At 42.6% G+C, this 23,870-nt stretch overlaps 1 protein-coding gene across 1 annotated transcript in view; it reads left to right on the forward strand.

Annotated features, from left to right (window-relative positions):
- The window catches only part of LOC120901723 (thrombospondin type-1 domain-containing protein 4), a 90,127-nt gene that overhangs the window by 12,807 nt on the left and 53,450 nt on the right, over positions 1-23,870 (forward strand). Inside the window, exons 3-4 of the mRNA XM_040309877.1 lie at positions 8,395-8,476; positions 17,382-18,517. Coding sequence (XP_040165811.1) covers positions 8,395-8,476; positions 17,382-18,517 — 1,218 coding nt within the window. The remainder of the gene's footprint in view (positions 1-8,394; positions 8,477-17,381; positions 18,518-23,870) is intronic.

Consider the following 23,870-nt stretch of genomic DNA (forward strand, 5'->3'; position numbering starts at 1 on the left):
CCGGCCTAGACCTAGATTTATCACTTACTCATTCTAAAATTCTTAGATAGAAGATAACATGACAGAAAGATCATGTATTTCATTATTTTTTTACCATGCTAAAGCGAAGTAAATCTAAACAATTGTATGGTACACCTATTGCAGTAAAATATTTTAAAACATTTTCCAATCGGAAAAATAATAACAATAAATTGCATTGCTCACATGACATATATTCCCTTTATCCTTGCTTTCGATCAAGCTCATGCCGATTGTTTTCCCCGTAACGCGCCATTCCGCGTGTACGATAACGATAGCTGTTATGCTGTTAAGTTGAGGATATATTTCCTGTTCGTTTGCGAAACAGCCGACAGGAAATTGGCGATTGCTTGGGCATTTGTGTTTGTGCTTTGCTTTGCTTTGCTCAGCTACCCGTCGTCCTCTTCTGTTGTGGTTATGATAGCGTAAAGTTAGCAGCATATATACGGTTGCACGAAAGCAAGCGGTCTCCTGCTCTTCGCACGGGAATGGCGAATGAAAGGGAATGAAATTGAACGGAATGAGACTCCCGCACCCACACTGCGATGCGGAGGAGAATAATGTAAGAAAGCCCAAGTGCCGAGTATCGAACAAACACCCGGAACGCATGGTGTCGCAAAGAAAAGCATCGTCAGCCACGTGCCAGCGGGATCCAGAATGAAAAGCCCAATTGATTGACTAACTATTTACTTGTCGGACGGATGCGCTCCGCGTACGCCCGCCGTGTGGTCCGTAGACTGGAGCCAAGTATCGACAAACCTCTCAAACGAACGGTGCCATTCTAAGATGTTTACCTTCTTATGTTCAGTTGCGCCGACTGCACCACGGTACTTTCTCCCTCTCTCTCTCTCTCTCTCTCTCTCTCTCTCTCTCTCTCTCTCTCTCTCTCTCTTTCCCTACTTAGTCCACAAACATGGAAAAGCGGAAAGGAACGCTCCAAAGAAAGTGGGTGAAGGAGTTAGCCAGAACACACCTCCTCGTCGGCGTTGCCGGAGCTCATGTTGTGACTCTGGCGAGCATTAACAATGGATGGCTGGATGAGGTACGATGACGACGGTGAATTTGATGATGATGATTACTGCTATTATTATTGCCGTGACAAGTGAATCGATCTAGAAAGGAGAGAGAAAGAGAGAGAGTGTGTGTGTGTGCGTGCCCGCCAGCACTGGCCGTGTTGCTAAACAACGCGGCATGTAGCTTATGCTCGGGTGGAACGTACCCGATACGTCCTGCATTGTTGCGGACTGATTTGATCCTGGCACGGGTAGAAAGCGGTGCGGTTGGTGTCAGGATTCGCCTGGGTACGGACGGAAATCTTCTCGACCGTCCCGAGAGCAACCTGCGTTATTTGTGTCCTTCGGGGCCGGTCCAGTCTACGCCCGGCGAAAGGGATTTATTATACGTACCGGAGCTCACAATTTCCCGATGCCACCGATGCCTGGAAAGCCTCGGAAACCCGGACACAGGTTTCCGCTGGGACATAATGGAGCCGGGATTGATGATGTGGCGCTCTTCGGGTGAGTGAACCTGAAAAGAAGGGTATGGCACGGTGAAGCGGCCGCCCGATATGGTTTCAAGGCTCGTTGTCTTTGTTCCGGATCCCACATATTCCAACGAGCGTCCGGTCGGTTGAGCGTAATTGCGGTTGCCTCTCGTGTGGATGAGATTACTTACGTCGATGTTCGGGTGTGCGATGGGCAGTGTAATTGGGTATGAACTGAATAATTACCACACATCCGCATCAATGTTCTATGATGTGAATCGTACACTTTTGGCACAATTCGCAAACCTGGCAGGATATTAACGTTTCGTTTTCTTTGCGCTGAGAGGAAAATAAGGTATGGAAATATCACTACCTTGTGGCATGATTGTTTCTCTCTGTGTCACGTTATTGTAATACATTTACATTTCAAAATATATTTGATTTGAGAAATGTGAATGATTAGGTAGATTGTTCAGCGAAATTAATACCGACCTACATGCTCATGTCAGATTATAAAGACATCCTATCTAATATTCTTATCATTATCTCACAACTGGATAGTCAATCTTGGAGAAGGAGATGGTCCCACATGGGAATAGAATCCGTCCAGTACTTGTAGGTGTCCGGTGCTTCTTCTTTCTACTTGGTTAATACTTTTATACATGGACTTGAATATCTGTGATACGGTTGATTTACGCATAGGTTTGTTCTGCGTATGGGTGGCTTTATCTTTTCGAGATTTGAAACCATGACTCATAACGGCCATGATTTGGCAACGTACGATTTGACGACTGTATCCCGGAACCATCTCATGAGTGTAGTTCAGCAGTCTACAAAATGTCACAACATTTTATCTACATACCACATAGCCATACATATCCTTAGGCTACTCCTGTTAAATAGAACCGTACACAAAGCATCGCTCAAACGAGCTAGTGTGTCAGCATTGATGCGAAATGTTTTGATACACTTTGTTGCAGTACGGTATATCAAACGAATGCAGAGCAACGGTATTCATCCACAGAAAGTGAATGCTAAAGTACGAACCCACACCTCCATCAGTGTAGTGCTAGCAGCGGCCATCAAACCTCTGTTAAAGGGCTTTAGCCGACAGGCAAGGGGTCCTGTTTATGACCGTTTTGCATTGGGTAACCGGGTCGCTAGGTTCACATGTTTATCTTTCCGGCTCGCATATTAATAACAAACCGTGTTATCCGTCAGCCGACTGCTCACGCATATGGCACCGTAGTACGGTGCAGCCTCCGAAACAAGGCTTCTGAGTGCTGTGATAAACTTAACAGTGCAACATCTGATCGCGATGTCAGATACAGCGTGATAAATATTTAAGTTTGTACTTAGTCGAACGAGCTACTAAACGTCGAATGATTAATGGCTCAATAAGTTTGTATGAAGCGTGTAATTGCACTTCAGCAACAACGGTTTAATGCTGCTACCTGTCAATAGTGTTGCTGCAATTTGTTGACCTTTTGAATGGCACGCGTCGCATACATTGCAAAGGGATGGTTTTTAATTTGGGACCACTTTAACACGACACCGAGAGTTTCATTTCACATTAAAAGCACATCGTTATGCTCGATGCATTGCACCGTTTTGTTACATTGTATTCTTTGTGTATCGATCGTTACAGTTTGTGTGACACAGTAGTGTGGCCGGATGTTGAAGGAATACATCCAGCAAGATATTTCCCGATAATCTCGGCTTGGCGTAGTAAGCTTCGCATCGGAACCTTTGGCAGGCCGGTGCTAACGAGTTGACGCTTTCTGATCACGTACTTTCCGTTTCACCGGTGCGGTGAATCCTAGCTTTCGCTAGTTCAATGGGTTTTCCTATCGGTTGCCGCAACTTTGCTTTCTGCGCGTTTGCTTCCTACGGTACTTGAGTAGAATGTATCATAGGGCATGCACTTATTTTACTGATTTGCACACCCGACGGTTTGTGAAGAAAGGTATAAGATAAGGCGGGCGGGATTGCTAAAGCGAAGGAAGCGAACATTTGCGCACTGCCCGTGTTTATGAATAAAACGCACGCCTCTCTTATGAATAAACGCAGGACACGGCAGCTGAAGTAACTGTAATGTTTAAGTTTAATAAATTAGATCGTACATTTTCATCCGTAACGGGCGCCTGTAAAATGAAGGAACATTCATAATGAATAATGTTTGATGCGACTTTAAAAAATGTTTTTAAATATACACACAAACCATTGAAGGACGTTCTTCGATGCTCTAAAACACGTGCTCGGAAGAGCTGCTATGGGGTGGCAGATGCATTGCAGTGATGCAATTAATTAACACCCTGCACGCATTGCAACACCTGCGCTCCCACAAGGAGCTTTCAATTGTGCTCAACCGGTGCAGCACTGAGAGGAACAAATTTGTAATTACCAGTTGCATGACTGGCTGATGATTTGTGTCGGCAGCATCGATAGAGCAACCACTTGAACCCGGGTTGATCGTTTAGCAATCAATAACCGAATCCATCAAAATCGAAGCGCACCAAACCCATCATCACATGATTTGCGGGTGCACTTTTGTTACCGTACGACGTAAAACGAGCCATACCTGGTTTTGGTGGCTGCACTGTGCTCTCTACTACACTCGACCCGGCCGTTAGTATCATCTTACCTTGCCGTATGGTTACCTGACAGAAGAGAGTGCACGAGCTCAAGTGGGTCGCTACGTGAATAACGACGTCAACGAAGACTCCCATCGCCCATCTCCGAACCCGCACACTACGTATCGTGCAGTTTCCGCTTCGGCAGACAATCAAACATCAATCTGGAGTCCATTGTTTGCTGAAAAGTGCAATAATGCACCCGCGATAAGATCGCTCCACAACGCAGCGAACGCAGCGGTTGTGGTGGTGCATGTGGTGACGAAACGGTACCGGGACAGGGAAAGGGAGTTCAAGAAAAGTGACCTCTTAACATTTCGATCACGCATCCACTCTCGCTAGGCATTCGATGGTTCTTTCGCGCCAGAATGGAACGGAAAGTGACGGTGATTTCGAGTGGTTTTGCACTTTCCGAGTGGCTGCAGCGAGCAGCGTTAGAGAGATACTCTTGAAAATGAAGTAATTACGAGGGCGCGCACAATCGGTTTCGCCGGGCGGTTGGGTTGATTTGATGGGATTGATTTCCATGCCAGATAATTGTATATAATTAGCAACACGCGGCAGTCGCGGGAACGACGCAGTCCCGCAACGCACAACGATGACAACAGGCACAACACGGTACGCGAAGGATGCGGAGACATTTCCGGACCATTTCCAGAATTAATCAGATGAAGCACACAGTCGACATCCGGTGTTTGGGAGCAAAGCTTTCGTACTTAGCACCACACACGCACACAACGATCAGGCATTCGGTTTAATCGATAAACAATCATGCTTTGCTGTAGAGTCGTTAGGTAATGGTGAATATTCTTCGATTTTATATCGGGGTTGTGTGTGTGTTTTTTTTATTGAAAACACTCCTGCTGTTCTTATTCTGTAAACATTGTGACATAAAACATTCATCACATGCGGCTTTCCAATACTGCAGGGCATTCAATTAGAGAGCCATATTTCGGAGCAGACTTCCTCATAACGTCTAAGCCATGCTTGGATTTCCCGGAATAATTCCTATACGGTACAAACTTACGCAATATTTGTTCTAATTTGTGAATTTGATATCTGTGGCTTTGCAAGCACACTGTGCTGAGAAAGGGATGTATGTATAGTGTGGCCTAATTTATGTGCTTCACTCCAAAGTCACTAGCCAGTATCCGGCATCCGAAAGTATGGTGCAAATGCAATGGGCAATTCTCAATGCGAGATTGCCTGGTATTGAGCATTGTGTAACCTACATCAATCGTATCCCATCGTTAAGACTGGCCTGTTGGTTTTAAGGGTCACAGTTTGGGGGGAAACCATTCACCCGAATGGTGAAGCACTGGCACACCAATTGAATGGCGTGCACATCCAGCAGCAACTGCAGTCTTGCTCGATACCGATGTTTTCGTGCACTGGAACCAATTACAGATGCTGTTCCCCAAAAACCAACCTCACCCTCCGCCCATAGAGAGACGGAACTGTCGTTGGGGGTTTTTGGGGGAAATGCTCCTATGATTGTGGGCTGGAAAAAGCGGACCGAGCTAGTAGTAACGGTCGAGTAGTAGAGGGAGTGTGTGCGTGGTTACGTTCGAGTGTCCGGAACGAACTCGGGCAAGTGAATTGTGGCTGTACACACATAAATTCATAAGCATATTTTATTGAATTCGTTGGGGTAATAAAGATAACCGAGCACACTGGGGCGAGCAAGAAGTGCAGAAATCGTCTTGCTCTAACATTTGCACTCCCGCTCCCGGCGCTCCCATTGCTCTGTAATGGTCTCGATAATCTTTCTTACCGAGCCTCGTTCCACACTGCGCGGAACATGGTACAGCAAGTGTGCTGATGTGGTTGCCTAATATGTACAGGCCATGTACAGGAAGCACACATCGAACGAACAATGTTCGGCATGAAGCAAGTGATACTGCACCATACCCAAGCGACAAAATCGACATGCTTTCTCGCTCTCTCAGGTTTACTGATCTATTGGGTAGAATGAGAAAGCATGTCGATTTTGTTACTTGGGATAGTGTTGGTGGTCAGAGATCGGAACCAAAATATCGAAACGGAAAGATGAAACATGCATTAGATCGTAAGGATGTGTGTTACTATTGTTTTTGCAGGTCTGATCATTTTACTATCAGATACTAGAAGTTACACTGCAAGTTATATTGCGATTTCGAGCATTTAACTAATCGCTACGATATACAAAATCCATCCAATCCAAACACATCTAGAATGATTTAACAAAAAAACGTTAATATATTGCTGAAATACTAGGCTAGAAGTTAACAAGGCTAAGAGCAACTCATAACCTTCGTTAAAAGCGTCGTATCTCGTAATACGGCGCCTAAAGCTCATGCTCACACTCAGCATGAAGTGACAGCTTAAAAAAAACAACAATCGAGCACACTTAAGCGCACAGGCGTGTCGGGGTCGACTGACGTTTCATCTCGACCACGTCAATTCGACACGTGGTGCCAGCAGTGTGTGAAGCAGGGTCGCCTTGCCCGTCATCCAAAACAGGGGCCGATATATGAAGCTGTAGGACATACGGGGAACGTTCGAGGTGTACGAGGGAAAATAAATTAGACGCAACGGGCTGTTCGTCGCATGGTTTCATTTCAGAACCCCACACTGGGCAGAACCCGAGCGAACACTTATCCTCTGGCAAGGACGATCTTTGGGGCTTCATGGGTTTGATGGAGTGAGAGTGTTGGACGTGCATCAGCAGCTGGTACGGTCCTTTTATTCCATGCTGGCTAACTGTTGTTGAAATGGGTCGCGCTCCGAAATCTGCAACGAACAGGCGAAAGTAATCTGCTGGTGGGTTAAAATATGTAATCGATTTTTTTTTGTTCACTGACCCCGGGTGGGGGTTTGCACATTTAGAAGGATTGTGTGCTAATGCATTGCATGTTTCATGCTTTTAAAAGCAAGCCAAAATCTTTTATTTAATTTCCGTTTTTATGACACTTTTATGCTGTTCAAATCTGTATCTAATCGTTTCTGTTCTTTGTCCTGTCAATTTATGATGCTTTCTAAATAATTGCAAGAGAGATGAACCACGCCATTTGGTTGTAGATTGTACGTTGCAATAAAAATGCAAAGCGAATGTAAAAAAATGCATGCGAAGAAACGGAAAGGTTTCAAGTATGAGCCGATGTTTCCCATTGTATTCTACCGTTAGAAACCCTTTATGAACTGACCCCGAAAGTAAGGAATAATCGTTGATATATTACAAGGCGGGAGCGTAAAAAATCCCAACAACAGCATTATGCCTTCCACATCTTACGCTTAAGCTGAGCGCTTTTTTGAAAGTTTGTCCAATTCGATACATGCTTACAAATGCTTATTGAAAAGTAAATGTTTTCTCACTAGAGCTGTGACTAACAGCCTAGATTATAGCTGTTGTGTGCTAAAACTGTGTTGTTCGACCACCATTATTTACCAGCCTTTTAGGCGACACGCATTTCGATAGTTTCGAAAGCAAATTAAATACAACCATGGTACAGATTTCCAAACATGGTACACAAGCCCTTTGACAAAACAAAGAAGCGCTGGGCAGCGCTGTGAGTTGTGGTGTGTCGTTACCGTTCCGGCTTGTGCTACGATCATTTTTTAATTAAGTGTTCAGTGATGTTCCGTAATATTAAATGGATTCATCAACGCATTAAGAGATAGCCGTTGCTTTTTCAACTCGGTATGAGAGCCAAGCTGCCCAGGAGCGTGTGTTGAGGTAGACCAATTTTCTAGTCTAACGTGATGAAGGAAGAAAAAATCCATCATCATTGTGTCGGCGTGTTGATGACAGCAAAGGCTTAAGCAGATAATTCTTGGGGCGCTAGATTGGATGATTTGAAAAAGTTGCTTGACGATTATAGCCAAAGCAAATCAGTCGTTGGCTCGTGTGACGAAAATTGAAAAGCCATTAATTGCAGATGCGGCTAGTGCAAAGAAAATGTTGACGATTGATTGTGCCGAGCAGTTGTGCATCATCGGGTGTGCGTCCGATCAACGGGTGAACCCGGCAAAGCGTTTGTGACCTATGTAACAATGTCTGCAATGTGTCACGGACGTTACATTCCGGATGCATCATTGCGTGGGGTTTGATGCTTGTAGAAAAGTAGGTCATGCAGAACAAAGTTGTGTGATGACAGAAAGGTTCTTAAACACAAGATATGTGCGTGTCTGTCTGTGTGTGTAAGCTTGTTGTTTTTGGTTATTTTTCCATGTGCTCTAAATAATATTGTTCCTTTTTTCGTGCTGTTGCTCCCATTACAGGCTGGTGTGTTGTATGACTATCATCGCTATCATTTCAATCGATACGATCGCAGCCGACCTCTCTACAAGGGATCGCATACGGGTAAGTACAAAGGCAATCGCAGGGGAGAAAATGCAACCATACATGGGGCAGACATAAAAGCATAGCCCTTCGGAATTATGTTGCACTTTGTGTCGACCGGTACAGGTATCTCGGTGCACTAACACCGAGGATAAAAAGTGAACGAGGGTTGGAAACCCCTCCCGGAGCAAGTGTAGCGAGTGTGTAGCAAAGTGGTTGAGATAACAGGAAAAAACGACACCTTACCACTTGGACTAGTCAGCAGACCATGTGGCTAATTAGCAAAATGGAAAAGCATGTTCTCCTAATAGCATCTGTTTGGTGTCGTCCGGTGGTCCTACCGATCGTGGGTCAACGTCGTGCCGCTCTGCTGTACACTGGGAATATTTCGTGTCATCATAATACCGCAGGGATTTTTTTTAAATTCTTAAGGTGTAAATTTAGTTTAAAAATTTACAATTCAAAATGTATCATTTGGAAAGCTTTGGAGGTAAAATATGTTTTAAACAGTTTTTGATAAATATTTCGTTATATTTGTTTGAAAAAGTGTGCATTACCTATACTCTATGAAATTAATTCAACGATAATTACTTACTCCACATCAAATTCTTTGAACTTTTACAAACTTTGCATACTAATTTAATTGATTAATTATAATTTGACCACGCTGCATCACCGTGGAAAACTCCATCCATTCACCTTTTTTCTCTTTGTGTATCCTCCACCACCTGTTACCGTTTCGGAACCGTTTCGTCTGCGTTGGAGCAACAAGAAGCAACACACAACAAGAACAACAAAAAGTAAAACACGACAGCAAAACAAGTACGAAACGGCAGCAGATTAAGTTATATCTTATCAACGTGAAACGGTGAAAAGCAAGGCATGGAAGTAAGAATGTAACATAAACAGCGATACCCTTCCCTTTTGTGTACGGTTCTCGTCATTGCCCAACCGCCGCAGCAGATCCCTTTGGTGGCATGATGCCGCGTTTGGTGTCGTTTTCACGGGTGGTTGTAAGACATATTAATGCTCGATGCGGCGGCTGTGGCGCTGGCACACTCCAGAGGGCTGGCCGGCTTCGACCTGACGCCTTCGACTCTGGCAGGCTCTGCCCAAAAGAGGTGCACTGCAATGTGTGTTTGAGTTGGTAGTTTGTTGTGTGTTTGTGGACGGATAGAACTTCTCTCGCGATTGTTTGCACACGCTTCGCGGTAAGTGCCGTGCTGTTGCTCGAGTGCACTGCGCTGGAAGGAAATGTGGCGGAGCATGGATGGGGACCATGGGTCGTCTGTACGCACGCACGGATCGGTTGCCTCAGCCTGTGTCCGGATGCGTAAGCGCAAACAATTGTTCCCAATTCACACTTAGGTAAATTGGGCTGCGAGCGCGCCTTGCCGTGGCTGTGATGCCCTGGTGTACCGGAAGTGTGTTAATGTACGATACGGGAGAGGGCTCATTACGTGTGGGGAGGGTTTGCGTAGCAAAGGGCATACCTGTACGGTAGGAAAAGGGTAACGATAGAATCCATGCTCAAACACCGACTTGCCCTGGATATGGGGATGAAAGGTGATGAAATGTTAGAATTTCTAAGTATTTTTTACTCCTTGCGATTGTTGATCTTTGTTGTAACTTACTCATCTATGGGAAGACTGTGATGTACTACATTTTTTACTCAGTAAACAAATGAAAACATAAAAGCATAAACAAGGAATATACAAGTTTGAACACATATGAGCAAAATTCCTATTTTAACTTTTTTTATTTTATACTTTTCTTAATTTTTGAATGAAAATGTCAAATTAAATTATTAAAAAATATACTTACTAAATGTTGTTTTGTTTAGTTCGATGCTATGATTTTCTGTTCACTAAATCATTTTTTCATTTGTTATACTAAGTTATGTATAGTAGTACAAAACTATAGGAACGTAGTTAGATATAACCCTACCCATTGGATGTGGCTTAGTCAGCATAGAACGACTTTTGGTAAAGTGTTTGAATTTGAAATTTGTGTGCAGTTTCTTAATATCGTCCGAAATTAATTTCCTCGATCAGAAACCTCTAAGTGGTTCTCGCAAAAAGTAGTTCTCGGCTGAAAGCAATCTCTTCAGCTCCCAGAAAGCGTTGAGCAGCATTACTGTGTCGTACCCTAATTTTCACTTCCTTATCCGTGTGTTGCCATAAAATTTGCACCGCAAGGGCAACTTTATCGGACCGAAGGTAGAGCAAAACGCCAGCGCCCGAGCGTGCACAGGACTGTTTCTCGCATCCCGGACGATGACGACAGGCCCAGACAACCAATCCCCGGCAATATTGCGGATCAAGCGAAACCGTAAGTTAAATCAGGAAACCTAATCGCCTTGTTGTATGCGGTGTCCGGCAAAAGATCCGGTAGGTTTTCGATTATGTTCGAAATTTATTGCCCCACGCACAGAGACCCATACATGTACACATCCGAGCGCACAAACTGACCAAAGGAGTCTTGTGCCAGGCACAATGTTCCGTGCTAGCGTGCCAGGAAGCAAAGGCACGGAGAGTTTTCCACCTTTTGTCGTGTGGGCCGGGGAGGTCGAAATTGAGCCTAGGAAGTGCGGACAAAAGTGATGATGTTTCCAAGCTTGGTTTCGTGCGGTTTGACCTATAGCACAACCTTACGGCACAGAATTCGAATCATGTGGGGATGGTGTTCGGTTAAAATTCAAATTTTTCACCTACTTTATCGTGGCACAGTGGAAGCATGCTCTCAAGCGAAACCCCACGATCCATCCATCCGCCACCACTGCTGTTTCGATGGCGTTCTCTTAAGCGTGAGCGTTTCGTGTGCAGGCTGGGGGTGGTAAATGTTGCGCAGCATTGCTTTCAGATTTTCCGGTTCATTTACTGCAGACAATGGTTCTGCCCGGGCGAGCGATAGCACCATCGTCTCCCCGTTTGCTGGAACGGAAGCAGAGCTCGGATCCTCGTTGGTGTGACGATAGCAGTAGCGCTAGATCAGATTTGGGTCTGGCTTTTTCGACGAGTGTCGAATGGGAACATGTTTAAAAAAAGGGGTTAGCTTCCGCAAGCAGCAGCAGTAGCAGCGAAGAGCATAACCGCATCTCGCCTGTTCTGCACGGCACAGGCTAGCATGTTGCACCAGAAGCAGCGGACAAGGACGGCAAAGGCGAGAGGGTGCGAGGCAGTTTTTCCCAAAATTGGTCTGCCAGTGGCAGAGCTTATGATGATGCTTTTTTATGATGGTTGTTGTGCGATTGTGCTGATAGTTTTACAGCCGTTGAGTGTTGAATATTTTATGTCGCTTAGTGGTTCTTGCCTTTTGGATATAGTAACCGACTCTCTTCTAGTGCGCTTACTAAAAAAGCACCGTCAATCGTCAGCAGTTTTCAATTTTATGCAATGGATGTTGGGTTTTTGCACACGTACAGGTTGTTGTTTTTTGAAAAAAAAAACTTTAATTAAATTGCAATCTATTTGTTTATTACCTTCCGCCTCCGTAACAGGTAACTGCACAATGTCAAACAAACAACATCAACGTAGAGACTATTGGTACACTGCACCACTAAACGGAAGGACACACGTTATGTAATTTCCTGTTCTGGAAAATATATCCACACGAACGTTTAGTATGCACTCCCAACCGCGCGCACAATCCAACGTTAGCAAACGTGGAGTAAAAATAAACAAACTCGTTTCAATCGTTTTTGAATATTGATCCATTTCCACTTGTCCTCCGCTCAGAGAATTCAATCACAGCTTCTCGGCTGGGCGATAAATCAAAGCAGAAAAACTGCTCATTGGAGCAACCCCAGCCAGGTTGGAGGAGAAAAGAGGAAAAACAAATATGGGAGAGATTTTTGCGTGACCTTGCTGCAAGGGGCAACGATTTCCCACGTCTCAACGTACGCCCGATGGACCCTTTACCGAGTCCGTGTTTTCGGTTTTGGAGTGGAGGGATCAATGCAAACAAAGGAAGGCAGCCAGTAAATTTGAACTCTCGCTGATGGTTGGTCAGTTTCTAGGTCAACGGTCAAACAGCACCGGAGACGAACACCATACTCATGGCTCTCCCCAGCCAAGGCAAACCAACATCGGGGGCCCTTACAATCAGCGGGAAAAAAAAAGTATTTCACTGTGTGCCGCGGGGTTGAAGGCAAATATTTCTCCCTTTTCCCTACCGTTTGGGGGGGACGCATTTTGGGTCCAATGTTCTGTAAGCGATAGAAAGGAAGTGAGCGTCATACTGTGGCATGTGTGAAATATGATGAAATGCAACGAAAACCACTCATCATCGTGAATTATATCGGTTTCGGGGGGAATGAAATGTTGAAAAATGCCAACAATCCGAGGTGGGAATGCTTGGATGTAGCTGAGCATGGGTAATGATGTTAATATAACCCACTAGCCTTCGCCGTTCGTCTAACCGAGGCAGAGCGTGTGCGTTTCACTGAATCCTATTGACATGCTGTGTTGACTTCCGTGGTCGGTTTCGTTGCGCAATGTACGGCCACTGCTTCCATTTGGCTGACAACATTATGGTCAAATGCTTGGTAAGCATATTAACCTCCTCTCTATCTTCACTTGACCTGAGCCATTGCCACTATGGCAGAAAATTTCCGCCCAAAAAATAACATCGCAAAACACGCGATCATGTCTATAACGCCATTGATCGAGCGTGGAAGATGAGGGCGAAAAGATTCTAAATTCCAGACAAACGGTGCTCGGTAATGTTGAGCTCTCGTGCTCTCTCGTGTCCGGAATCTTCTTTCAACCCCGTCTCATGCAGCAACCGTTTGCTCGAAATATGATTTATTGGACGCGGCCAACTTACTGTGTATGTTCTTTGGTGTTCTTTTGAGGGAGGAAATAAGTATGTTTGTGTGCTAAGTTGAGAGAGTGGTTTTTGTGCGAACGGTATGCGAAACTAAAAATTTGTATAAACAAAACCGTTGGGCTGCGTTCATGATGGGGTTCAATAATCCTGCTGCTGCTGCTGCTCCAAATGCCTGCGCTTGTGTTGTTTTCTTTTTATGTTACGAACATGACCCTTTTGACGAGTAACTTCGCTGACGCACGGCTAGAGGCGACATGAAGGGCAATAGTTTACAGTCGTTTTGTAATTCGATATTGGCGCTCACCATGTTGGGGCAGGATTAAAGATGCTAGTTTTGTATTACTAAAACAATATGATGAACCCTTCACCCAAGGTCGTCGGTTTGAAATTTGGAAAAATACTATTTTTATTTGTTATATCATTTTTATATGATCAGAATATAAACCGCTTTATAATAATTGATATTAGTTTGAGGGAAGATGATCTTTCTCGTCTCGATTTGATGTTTCTCCAGCATCGTGTTAGGCAAATCATTGCCAAGTATTAAAAAAATCAATTTAATGTACTGTACTCCCTTCTACGAAATTTAGTGAAACGTTCTGAAAAATCAAAATTAAAAAAAATCTACAACACACACATAGTGATTTGGTTGCGTATCACTGAATGTAATAAATGTATTTCTTTCCTCACCTATGAATGTACTTATCGCACCGACCACCGCAAGGACGCTTACAAATCATCAACGAAGCCTTAAAAAAACATATTTTACAATACGATTCTTGGCAGATGAGAGCCATTACTCGACAAACATGACATTCGCGATTATGTGTGTCATTTGAGCGAAACACCTATTTCGTATGCGGACCCGTTCAACTTCTGTTTCGCTTTCAGTAGCTACAGAAGAAAGCGGGGAAGCGGGTACGACCTTGGTAGCATAAGAAACACGCCTCTTACTGTCTCGTGTACAAATAGCAGAGGCAAAAGAGCCGTAAAATTCTAGCGGTGTGCTGCAGTGTGGGGGAAATAACATTTATGTCGTATGTGTAGAGACGCTCATGGCACCGAACGCCAAATGGTGACGTTGAATTACATTAACAAATTCAACAACCGCCAACCACCACCCATTGGTGTATCATGCGTACACACTCTCTACGCTGCGTTGATCATCATTCATTGTTTTGCTGCTACATTTTGCCACAGCCTATGTTACAAATTGTTTCCTTTCGTCCCTCCGTAACGGCGCCCTGTGACAGGCAGCATTTTTATTCCAATATATCCAAAAATTATTACCCCTCCCCACCCTTTCGCATGTCCCTGAGATTGGGGGAAAAGTGCTAAGGGCGCGGAATTTTACACCATCAAGGGCAGCACCAATTTTTATGGGTTGTTCGCCCATTATCGTTTTTGTTTCAGTTTCAGCCGGGCCAGACCGCACCATAAAATGACGCGGGCTTTGATTTACGAACATGTGTGTGTGTGTAGTGGTGCAAGCAAACGGTAGGTCGTGGGTGATGTCATTTTGTATGTAGAAATGCTTTCCATTTTCCCTTTGCTGGTGGCCACAGCTAGCTGATGCTTTGCATTTTTTAAGGAAGAGATAGACAGATAAGGGAGCTAAGTGAAGAAAATTGGTTAATGGTCAAAGATTTACGCTACCGATTAATGGTGTGGATGATTGAGAATTTGTGAAAATGTGGAACTATCAGAACTATCATTAATAATAGCTCATTAGAAGAATTAGAAGGACGCAGGCAAGAAACATTTTAATTGAATTAATCAGGGAGTTACTTAATTAAACATTAAATGAAAATCAGTTTAATTAAAAACAAACACCTGCAAGCTACCCTCTTCATCTACAATGAATGTTTGCAATATGCTTAAATATAATGAAATCATTTCCTCCAAATATTTCACCCTATCATTTAATCATTTAGCCATCTTCTTATGGTCTTCGATCGATGTATTTTGTTCATCATTTTGCATATAATCTACTGGCACTGTTTCTTTGCTGCGATTTTTTGCTTTCCCAAAGTTATTCAGTTGTTCACAATTTGATTGCCATTTTGAAGAAAAGTTGTTTGCCGCCACTCACCGAATCAACGAAATCTTCTCAGCTTCTCATCGGCAGTCAAGTTATTCTGCCGTCTGCTAGCCCAACCAGTATAGCGAAAGCCGAAACGAAATTCTACCGAATACCAATTGTTGGCAGAAAACTTGTGTCCTGTGCTTTTTGGTAGGTTATTATCCGAGTAGAAAGGGGAAAAAATATATACATCCATCTTGCATCGAATTTGTGTTGAAGGTGAGGATCCTTTTTTGTGATGCATTTTCTCTTCCATTTGTTCTGCCATGTTCCGTTTGGTGGTAGTTTTTCGGCCCTAGCTCAGGCACGGCGGTAGTTCTTTGTCCTACACACTAGCTGCATTTGACAGTACATGATGAAGCTCAGCCATATCAGTGCACTGTGTGTGTGTTTTTTTTTTTTGTCATAGAGTTGTTTCGTATTGCAACAGCTTTCCTGCAGAATAAAATACCAATTTTGAACCACTTGCCACCTCCGTGCCTGCCTCATCATGCCTTCGCACCTTTTAGCTTGATCAACACAACAGGAGCAGCAGCAGCAAACGGGCGGCAATTTTACGCTCATTGTTCCGACAGTAGACAACTTTCGGAAGTTCGGATTCGGCAGTACTAAATTTAACATAATCTGTATAGTAATTTTCTGCAAATAGCATTCAAATGCTGGATGGGCCCAGTGCGAGTTCGTATCGAGCAGCGGAAGGAGTAGTAGAAGTGGATGGCAAAATTTCGGTTGCTTCGGCTGCTTTGGTTTGGGTTCTGTTTCCCTTTTTTTCTGTCCATGGCTAGCGGTCAGATCTGGTCGTTAGATCTGAATTGTTTTGGACGTGACTCAGAGTGGGTGGAAAGGATGGGGAGAAATCATAGACCCTGAAAAACTATTGTATTTTCCGTCTAGACTGGTTTTATGGTGTTGAGCCAAGCTTAATTGAAGTTTCATTCTTTACCAGAGGGCTAGAGGCAGCAGTGCAGACGTAATCGCAACTCTAGTTTTGCGGTTTTTGGTGACTAATTAGTGCCGTGGTGAAGCGGGAAATAATGTGAGTGCCGTTTGTTAGTGATGGTTGAGCTGGATTTTACACGTTATTTTAATTGGATGTGCAAGAAACTAAGGCACAAGCGTTGGCATGGTGCAATCAATTTGAAAATGAGGTATTTCAATAATCATAAAATATGTTTCAGTTAGGTTGGTTTTAAAAATATTTCAAATTGACATTTGACGTTGGAATATGCAGAAAAGTTTAATTATTATTGTATTACTTAACCCGTTTTGTAACCCATTGTTAGTACTGTTTCGATTATGATTATTTAAACAATTCAAAAGATGTAGAATAAATGAGACGTTTCCTATAAGAATTTTATAGGGACAGCGCTTGCTATGGGTAAAAAGCATGATCTTTGAGATTACTGGAAGCGTTCGTTCGATCACAGCTTGTTTGTGGAAATACGATGAGAGTTAACCGTTTTATGGTGCCTTATGGGTTTGATTTGATGCATAATAACATACCATGCCCGTGCCTTTTTATATCCTTTTGAGTTCAATTCAAACCGATGAGGGGTCCGTAAATCAAATCATGTGCTCTTTAATGTGCCATTGTAATTCTACTCCTTTTGATTCTTCGGTATAATTCCACATTGTTATTTTGTGTTTTGATTCGGTGTTGACATTTTTAGTCACTGCATTGCTATAATTATTTCCACCCTTAAATGTGTCTATAATTTTTGTGGTTTACTTCCTTTCTTGTAACCCCCGGGAGGATGTTTGGTGGTATATAAAAACATGTATTCGTAATGCAGCATGTACGTCAACATCTGTTAATGCATACATAAATGAGAGCACAATGCATGCTTTCGTGCAAATCATTCATCCTGTCAACAAACCATCCTGTGGATCTTATTGCTTATGATTCATCCTCCAAGATGTGCACCTGGAAAGCATCTTTCTGGCCGCACGTTCCCGTTGTGGCAACACACTAACCCTTTTCTGTTCGTTTTTTCATTATTATTTCTACTGCAGATACACCGAGAATGGCTCGAAAGAAGGGCCGCAAAGCGATCGAATGTCAGCGCACCGAATTCACCTCCCGACTCGTTGGTAGCAACGACTCAGCGGACAACGTACATGCGAAAGTTAATCAAATTCAAGAACGAAAACGAACCGCTGTCAGAGAATGACATTTCGTTCGTTCCCCATTTTGGTAACGGAGCGGAAGTAGACGGTGGCAGTAATGGGCACGAAGGTGTCAATAATGGTTCCGGCACCGATACCGCCCCGCCCACCAGCGGCAAGCAACAGGATCGGCTGCATCATCAACATCATCAGCATGACCAGCAGCGTTGGAATTTTCATCCTCACCGCGTGCACGCAGCGTCCCACAACGAAAAAGAAATTTTAACAGACGACGCCGAACGCTACCGGTATGATGTCGTTTCTACGCAAGATGTCAACCGACAGGAAATCGAAGCCAGTGGAAGAATGGACAGTTTATCGGCGGCACAACTGCCTCACCCGGATGGACGCGATCCGAAACCTCTGGTGTACATTATGGCTCCATCCGTTAGCTCACCAGAGGAACCACAGGACGTTCGAGTGCCTGTTACTGGGCTGAGGGCTGGAGAGTTTCCTGCTACAACAGTCACCAGCATAGTGGAGGAGCAAGCTCAGAAAATTAATGTCGCGGTTGGATCGAGCAACCGGACTCTGGCGCAGAGCCTGAGTGTGGGCGATGGCCACAATACTACCGCTGAAAATCCCTTAAATAATGATTTGTCGAGCGGTTCGGTTGTTGCAGCCACAAACGTAGCAACCACTGACCGTAAATCAGATCGAATTCCATTGACAAGGGACGCTGCTGAAGGAGCACTTTTGAGCGGAACTGCCGAACCAAACGGTGTGGTCCGTTCGAGTGAGGCATCTTCCGGTGGAGTGGAGAATGGCGTTATGATAACAACAACAACAACAGTAACGACAGAAGAAAATCTAACCGGAAATGCTGATCACGAGCAGAATCTCACGTTACAGCTCGAATCTGGACCTCCCTCGGCAAATGTTAGTGTGCGAAATCTGTTCGGCCCATGGAGCAACTGGACGGCTTGTTCTAGATCCTGTGGAGGAGGCGTAAAGACTCAGTTTCGCAGCTGCTGGAAACGAGAGTAAGTACTTTTTTTACTCTCTGTCCATCATGGTACCGTAAATCTTAGGGACATTTTTTCGATAGATTCCCTTTTCCGCTTTGCTAATAAGAAAGTGTTTTCTAAAGCATGCAAATCTTTAATATAGTGTGCCCGTATTAGTTACTGATGAAACATGAATTTTAGTTTACGTGTACTGTCGTTTTGAAAAATTGGTTCGATAGCGGGAAATAGATCAAGAACGATATTTTGCCAGTTTCAAAGGAAAATGTTTCAGTTTTGAGCAATACGTTTTGAATTATTTAAATACAATAAAAAGAACCGCCAAGATCAAGTGTAACTGACGAACATAAAAAAAAAATACATAAATAAAAGATCGTTTACATTCTTCTACGATCTACTAAAAATTCGTTTTCTTCTTTGGCACAACAACCACTGTCGGTTAAGGCCTGCCTATTCAACTAGTGTGCATAGTAAGTCCTGCCTATGGGGGCACGGTCCATTCAGGGCTTGAACCCATGACGGGTATTTTAAATTCGTCCTCGAATTTTGATCGGAAGTTAAGACGTCTGTTTCGATTTAGACTGCTCGTGTCTAGACTTTAAACACAAAACACAACTTGCAAGGATCAATAGAGACAAATTTCTCGACTCGAATTTTCTTATCTCAGATATCTTTTTTGCATAATATTCTCTAGACAAAAATATGATAAATCATCTCTTTTCTTGCGAAAGAAATCAAACTTGACTTATGTATTTATCATCTCTCTCTATTTATATGCATATTTTTTCACATTCATTTAATTAAAAGCTACGATAAACTCATCCGAACCAATTCTGTATTGTTGCATCTCAAATTGCCATGAGTCGCTAAACCGTCAGACCCACGGTAGTTTCTCAGTGGTATCGATTCGATATCGGAGTTTTAATTAAATTTAATACAACGAAAAGTTTGCTTGCGTTCTGTGCTGCATACTCTCGATTGAGACCATTGCTCGGCATGAATCCGAGTCCGTTCAGATGCGCATTATAAAACCACTTTAACTCGACCGCTAAACTGCGTGACTGCGGAATTCCCTCGCTTCGGAACTGCGCCGAAAATGAGCACTGAAACGATCCATCGTAATCATGGATTAGGTAATAAAAACGGAAAGTTTATCTCATTTATTGCTGCCAGTTTGAGGGACTGTGCAATGCGAATTTAATTAAAGTGCGAATGAGAAGCACTGGAACAAAGGCGAGATTATGGAACGCGAGTGGAACTGAGTGTGGCACGTCTCAGCTTCTGACAACATTTGGTGCGGATGATTTCATTCGATGGTAAATTGTTTCAAATTCTTTGAATAGTACGGCGCTGTCTAGAAGCATAGAGCAGTACATTCGAGAAATGTTGTAAAGGGATTATTTCAAAAAAATATATATCTCTACAAAACTTTTAAGTTTTAAGGAATCTGCCTCCTTTGCAGATGAATCTGTTGTTCGAGACTCGTTGCGCAGCTTATCAAAATAACTAACTCAAACGAAAGATTTCTCAACAATTGCCCATCCATTAAAGACAATAAAACTAAAGTATAACAATCCAAAGCGTAAAAGCAAACACAAGTGTGAAAACTTTCTGCATCAAATTCGCCCGGATAGGCCTTTCCACTCTCACTTCGTACCCTAACTCGATACAATTTTCATCATAATCTTCATCATCCTCCTCACCTACCGCAACGCACCCCTTGACCAGCGGTGGTGAATGTACTGGCTCGCACAGTTGAACGTTGAGCGCAACAAGTTTTTGGCAACTGATTAAATTAAATCGCAAAATATAAATAATCCTTCGTCTGCGCGACGCCGCTACAAATGGGATATGAATGCCGCAAACTTGTGCCCGCTGCGGGAGAAGAACAATTCAGGGAAGTCGAGTAGAGAGCGTACGAAGAAAGCGCGAAGCATAGAGACGCGCAGAGAATTTTCATTCCCGTAGTGAAATCAACCCGCCAGGCACGTTACTGACTCATTGTTTTTCTTTCGCCGGCAGATAAACCACCCTAGGCAAGGGGCTTGTCAGCATAGTGCCATCGTCTGAATTATACTAAAGAGGATTAGCTTTCATCTGGGGCTCTTCTAGGTCTAGTGCGATTTATTATAAATATGACCATGCATTGCTGGGTCAACCACCCGATCGTATCGTCGTGACCTCGATCATGAACATCTTTGCACCGTGAACTTCATTCAATTTTCTTTAGAGCAACAGTTTTTGAATGTCAAGATGGGCCGAACCCAAAGTAGTTATCGGTAGTCAGTGAAATAGTAAATCATTGACCATGAATGCATATTCCCCATGGGACCTCCAGTCCGTAAACCTAGAACAATTCGATTGAATAACAATGCAAATCAAGCTAAATATCGCCACCCGACAAGATGTTTGGTAAAGTGATGAAAAAGGAAATGATTCGCAAGACAACCATCATTTCATGCTTCATGCCTTTTTTATATCAGCTTTTTTTGCTTATAATGTAGCAGCATTCATTGGAACATTTAAAGTTTCAACTTTTCTATGATTTGATAAATCATTCTTTTCTATTGTTTTCCATCTCTCAAATCACTCCTTATTACTATAAGCGATCGTATAAATCATGCGCACCAAACTACGTTGTAATAGAGCGATATAAATACACCAATCAAAATTGAAAATGGTTTCGATTGAATTGATTGAATTGAATGAGTTGTTCAGGATACAACATAACTTCAGGTTTAGTTGCACGGGGTGATGTTCCATTCTCCTATCCACGTGCTAAGTGTATCTAGTTTGCAAAGAGCACTTCTGCTCCGTACAGGCATAAGTTCAGCGGAACACAATGTTAGCTGTGCACTTTCAACAAGGACTGCAATTTGTTGGAGCGCTTTTGCGCGTTGGAGACACCAACGAGGTGGTGTCGTCGTGCCGTAGTGGTCGGTAAATTGGTTATTGTCGGTTATTGTATAGAATTCAAATCATACTCTGATTATGCACCAACTTTCCACTCCCACAAAAGGCAATGGTGTAGAGAGTCTTATGCTGCTCTATGTGCAAGTTTTGCTAATAGGAAACCCTTATTATTTCCCGCTCGGTTTTGTAGGTTGTAGAAAGCAGCACATATAGAGGACGAAAGGCAAGAAAATATCCCCTCGTCTTTCCATTCGCAGTATTTGGTGTAGTGGGCATGTGGATTTGAGGAGATTATTCAATGAGCAGGAATGGAAGGCTAGATGAAGTGTTTATCTTTACACGAGTGAATGAAATTAGCTCGAAACATAGAGCTTCCTACACCTACTTTGGACAATTTCCTACACCAATCTATTATTATTATTGTTATCATTGGTTTGCAATTAGAAAGCCCCTCGTAATATTAATAACGCTTCATCAAGCAGCTGGTGTTAATGAACTGTAGCTTATGATGATGATTAATGGGCTCATACAGGACATGGAAAGTGGAGTTATAATCACATGGTGATGGTAGCTTGTCTTAACCGAATGCAATACAGTCTTTCCTCAAGTTAAGTCATTTTTTTTTATTTTGACAGCACTATTTCTGTGGATTCAAAAATGACGATTTTATGATCGTATACACATTAACACTTGTTTTTGTTTTTTACTTGTATGGGCTTACCGTATGGAATTCACTAAAAACCTTTAAACAAATGTTCTCTCGTGCGCACGAATCCCAAAAATAAGTTTAAATACCAAAATACTCCGTTTCCTTTGCACCTGTTAAAAGATTACAAGCAAAGATTCGTGCCTTTCAGACTATGGCGGATGGCAAAAACTACACGAAAAAGATTTGACGAACTCTGCTCGATTTTACGTTGCCATGGAAAATGATGATTTTGACAGGGTTGGGTTTGAAATTGTTTTGTCAAAATGAGGCTATTCATTTCCATGTGTTCTACACGAAACTTAAAAATATGGTTTATGAACAATTGACAACTCTAACAACAATAAATAATTTTATTCGATTTCATTAATTTCATTCATTACTTGTATAAACATTTCATTTTCATATTCATTACTGTATAAACAAAACATTTATGCAAAATTGGTAATATCTAAGACAAAAAAAAGAAAATGTACACAACGAGAGTTTTTAATTTATCAACGAAGTAAAACATTCACAAATAAAAATCATTAGTACTACTTTTTCTCGTATGCGGTGCAAAACTCATATAAGTTGGCATGTATATTCAGGTGTAAACAATGATTTTAGAATTTCTAAAGTTTATTATTTTTTTCTCAAAAAAACAAGTTTACGGTTTTTGTAGTGTTTATGTGATTTAAAACTACAATTGTCAAAAATCTGCTCAAATATCTTGTAAAAGTATCATAATTCCTACAACAGTAAAAAATGGATGACTTACAGACAAAAATAGGTGCGTTAGAGTCAAAAATAAACGCGCACTGTTAAAAATTGATCCCTTAGAGCCATAATTAGATGGTAATGACTGTAATAAGCGTCTCCTTGAATATAAAGTATGCGTTATATGCCTTGATAGCCATTCTAGGAGACGGCCATCACTACTTAACGGCATCCCCGTCGTGGGTTCAAGCCTCATCTGGACCGTCCCTTCGCAGTATGGACTGACTATCCGGCTGTCTCGAAAGCTTATATGAGCCGGCATGACTGCGTAGGTCATTACTAGAGGTGTGCTAAATCCAGAACCGTACGATTCATTTAGTTCACGTAAAATGTATGAACTGGTTTACAATAAAAGAACTATATGGTTCTTGCGATACACCAAAATGAAAAAGTTATCATAAAAATGAGTGCAAACATTCATGATGATTTTGAAATAATCAAACAGAAAACCCTTCCAACATTTACAAAATTTCGAAACAAATCAAGAAATAGCCGATTTTAAACTGTTGGTGTGAATCGCTTTGCCGGGTGATAGATAGATTGATCTTCTTCTTCTTCTTTGGCACAACAGCCGTTGTCGGTCAAGGCCTGCCTGTACCCACTAGTGAAAGTGAGCTTGGCTTTTCAGTGACTTATTGTTAACAAAGCAGGATAGTCAGTCCTACGAATGGGGGCACGGTCTATTCGGGGCTTGAACTTATGACGGGCATTTGTTGTTAAGTCGTACGAGTTGACGACTGTACCACCAGACCGGCTTAGATTGATTGATTGATAGATAGAAATGATAGATTGTCAATATTGGCTTGCTTTTCTATCTATAGTTCTATCTATAGTTTCTAATACTGTACCGATTCACAGAATTTACAGGTATTCCTATTTGCAAAAGAACGAAATAACCGAAATCACGTTCACGTTCATAGCAATGAACGACACGCTTCACTCACGTTTATTTAAAACAACCAAAATGCCTGTCTATGAACGTTACACAAATTA

This window comes from Anopheles arabiensis, chromosome 3 (genome assembly GCF_016920715.1).
Source record: "Anopheles arabiensis isolate DONGOLA chromosome 3, AaraD3, whole genome shotgun sequence".
NCBI classification, from domain to species: domain Eukaryota; kingdom Metazoa; phylum Arthropoda; class Insecta; order Diptera; family Culicidae; genus Anopheles; species Anopheles arabiensis.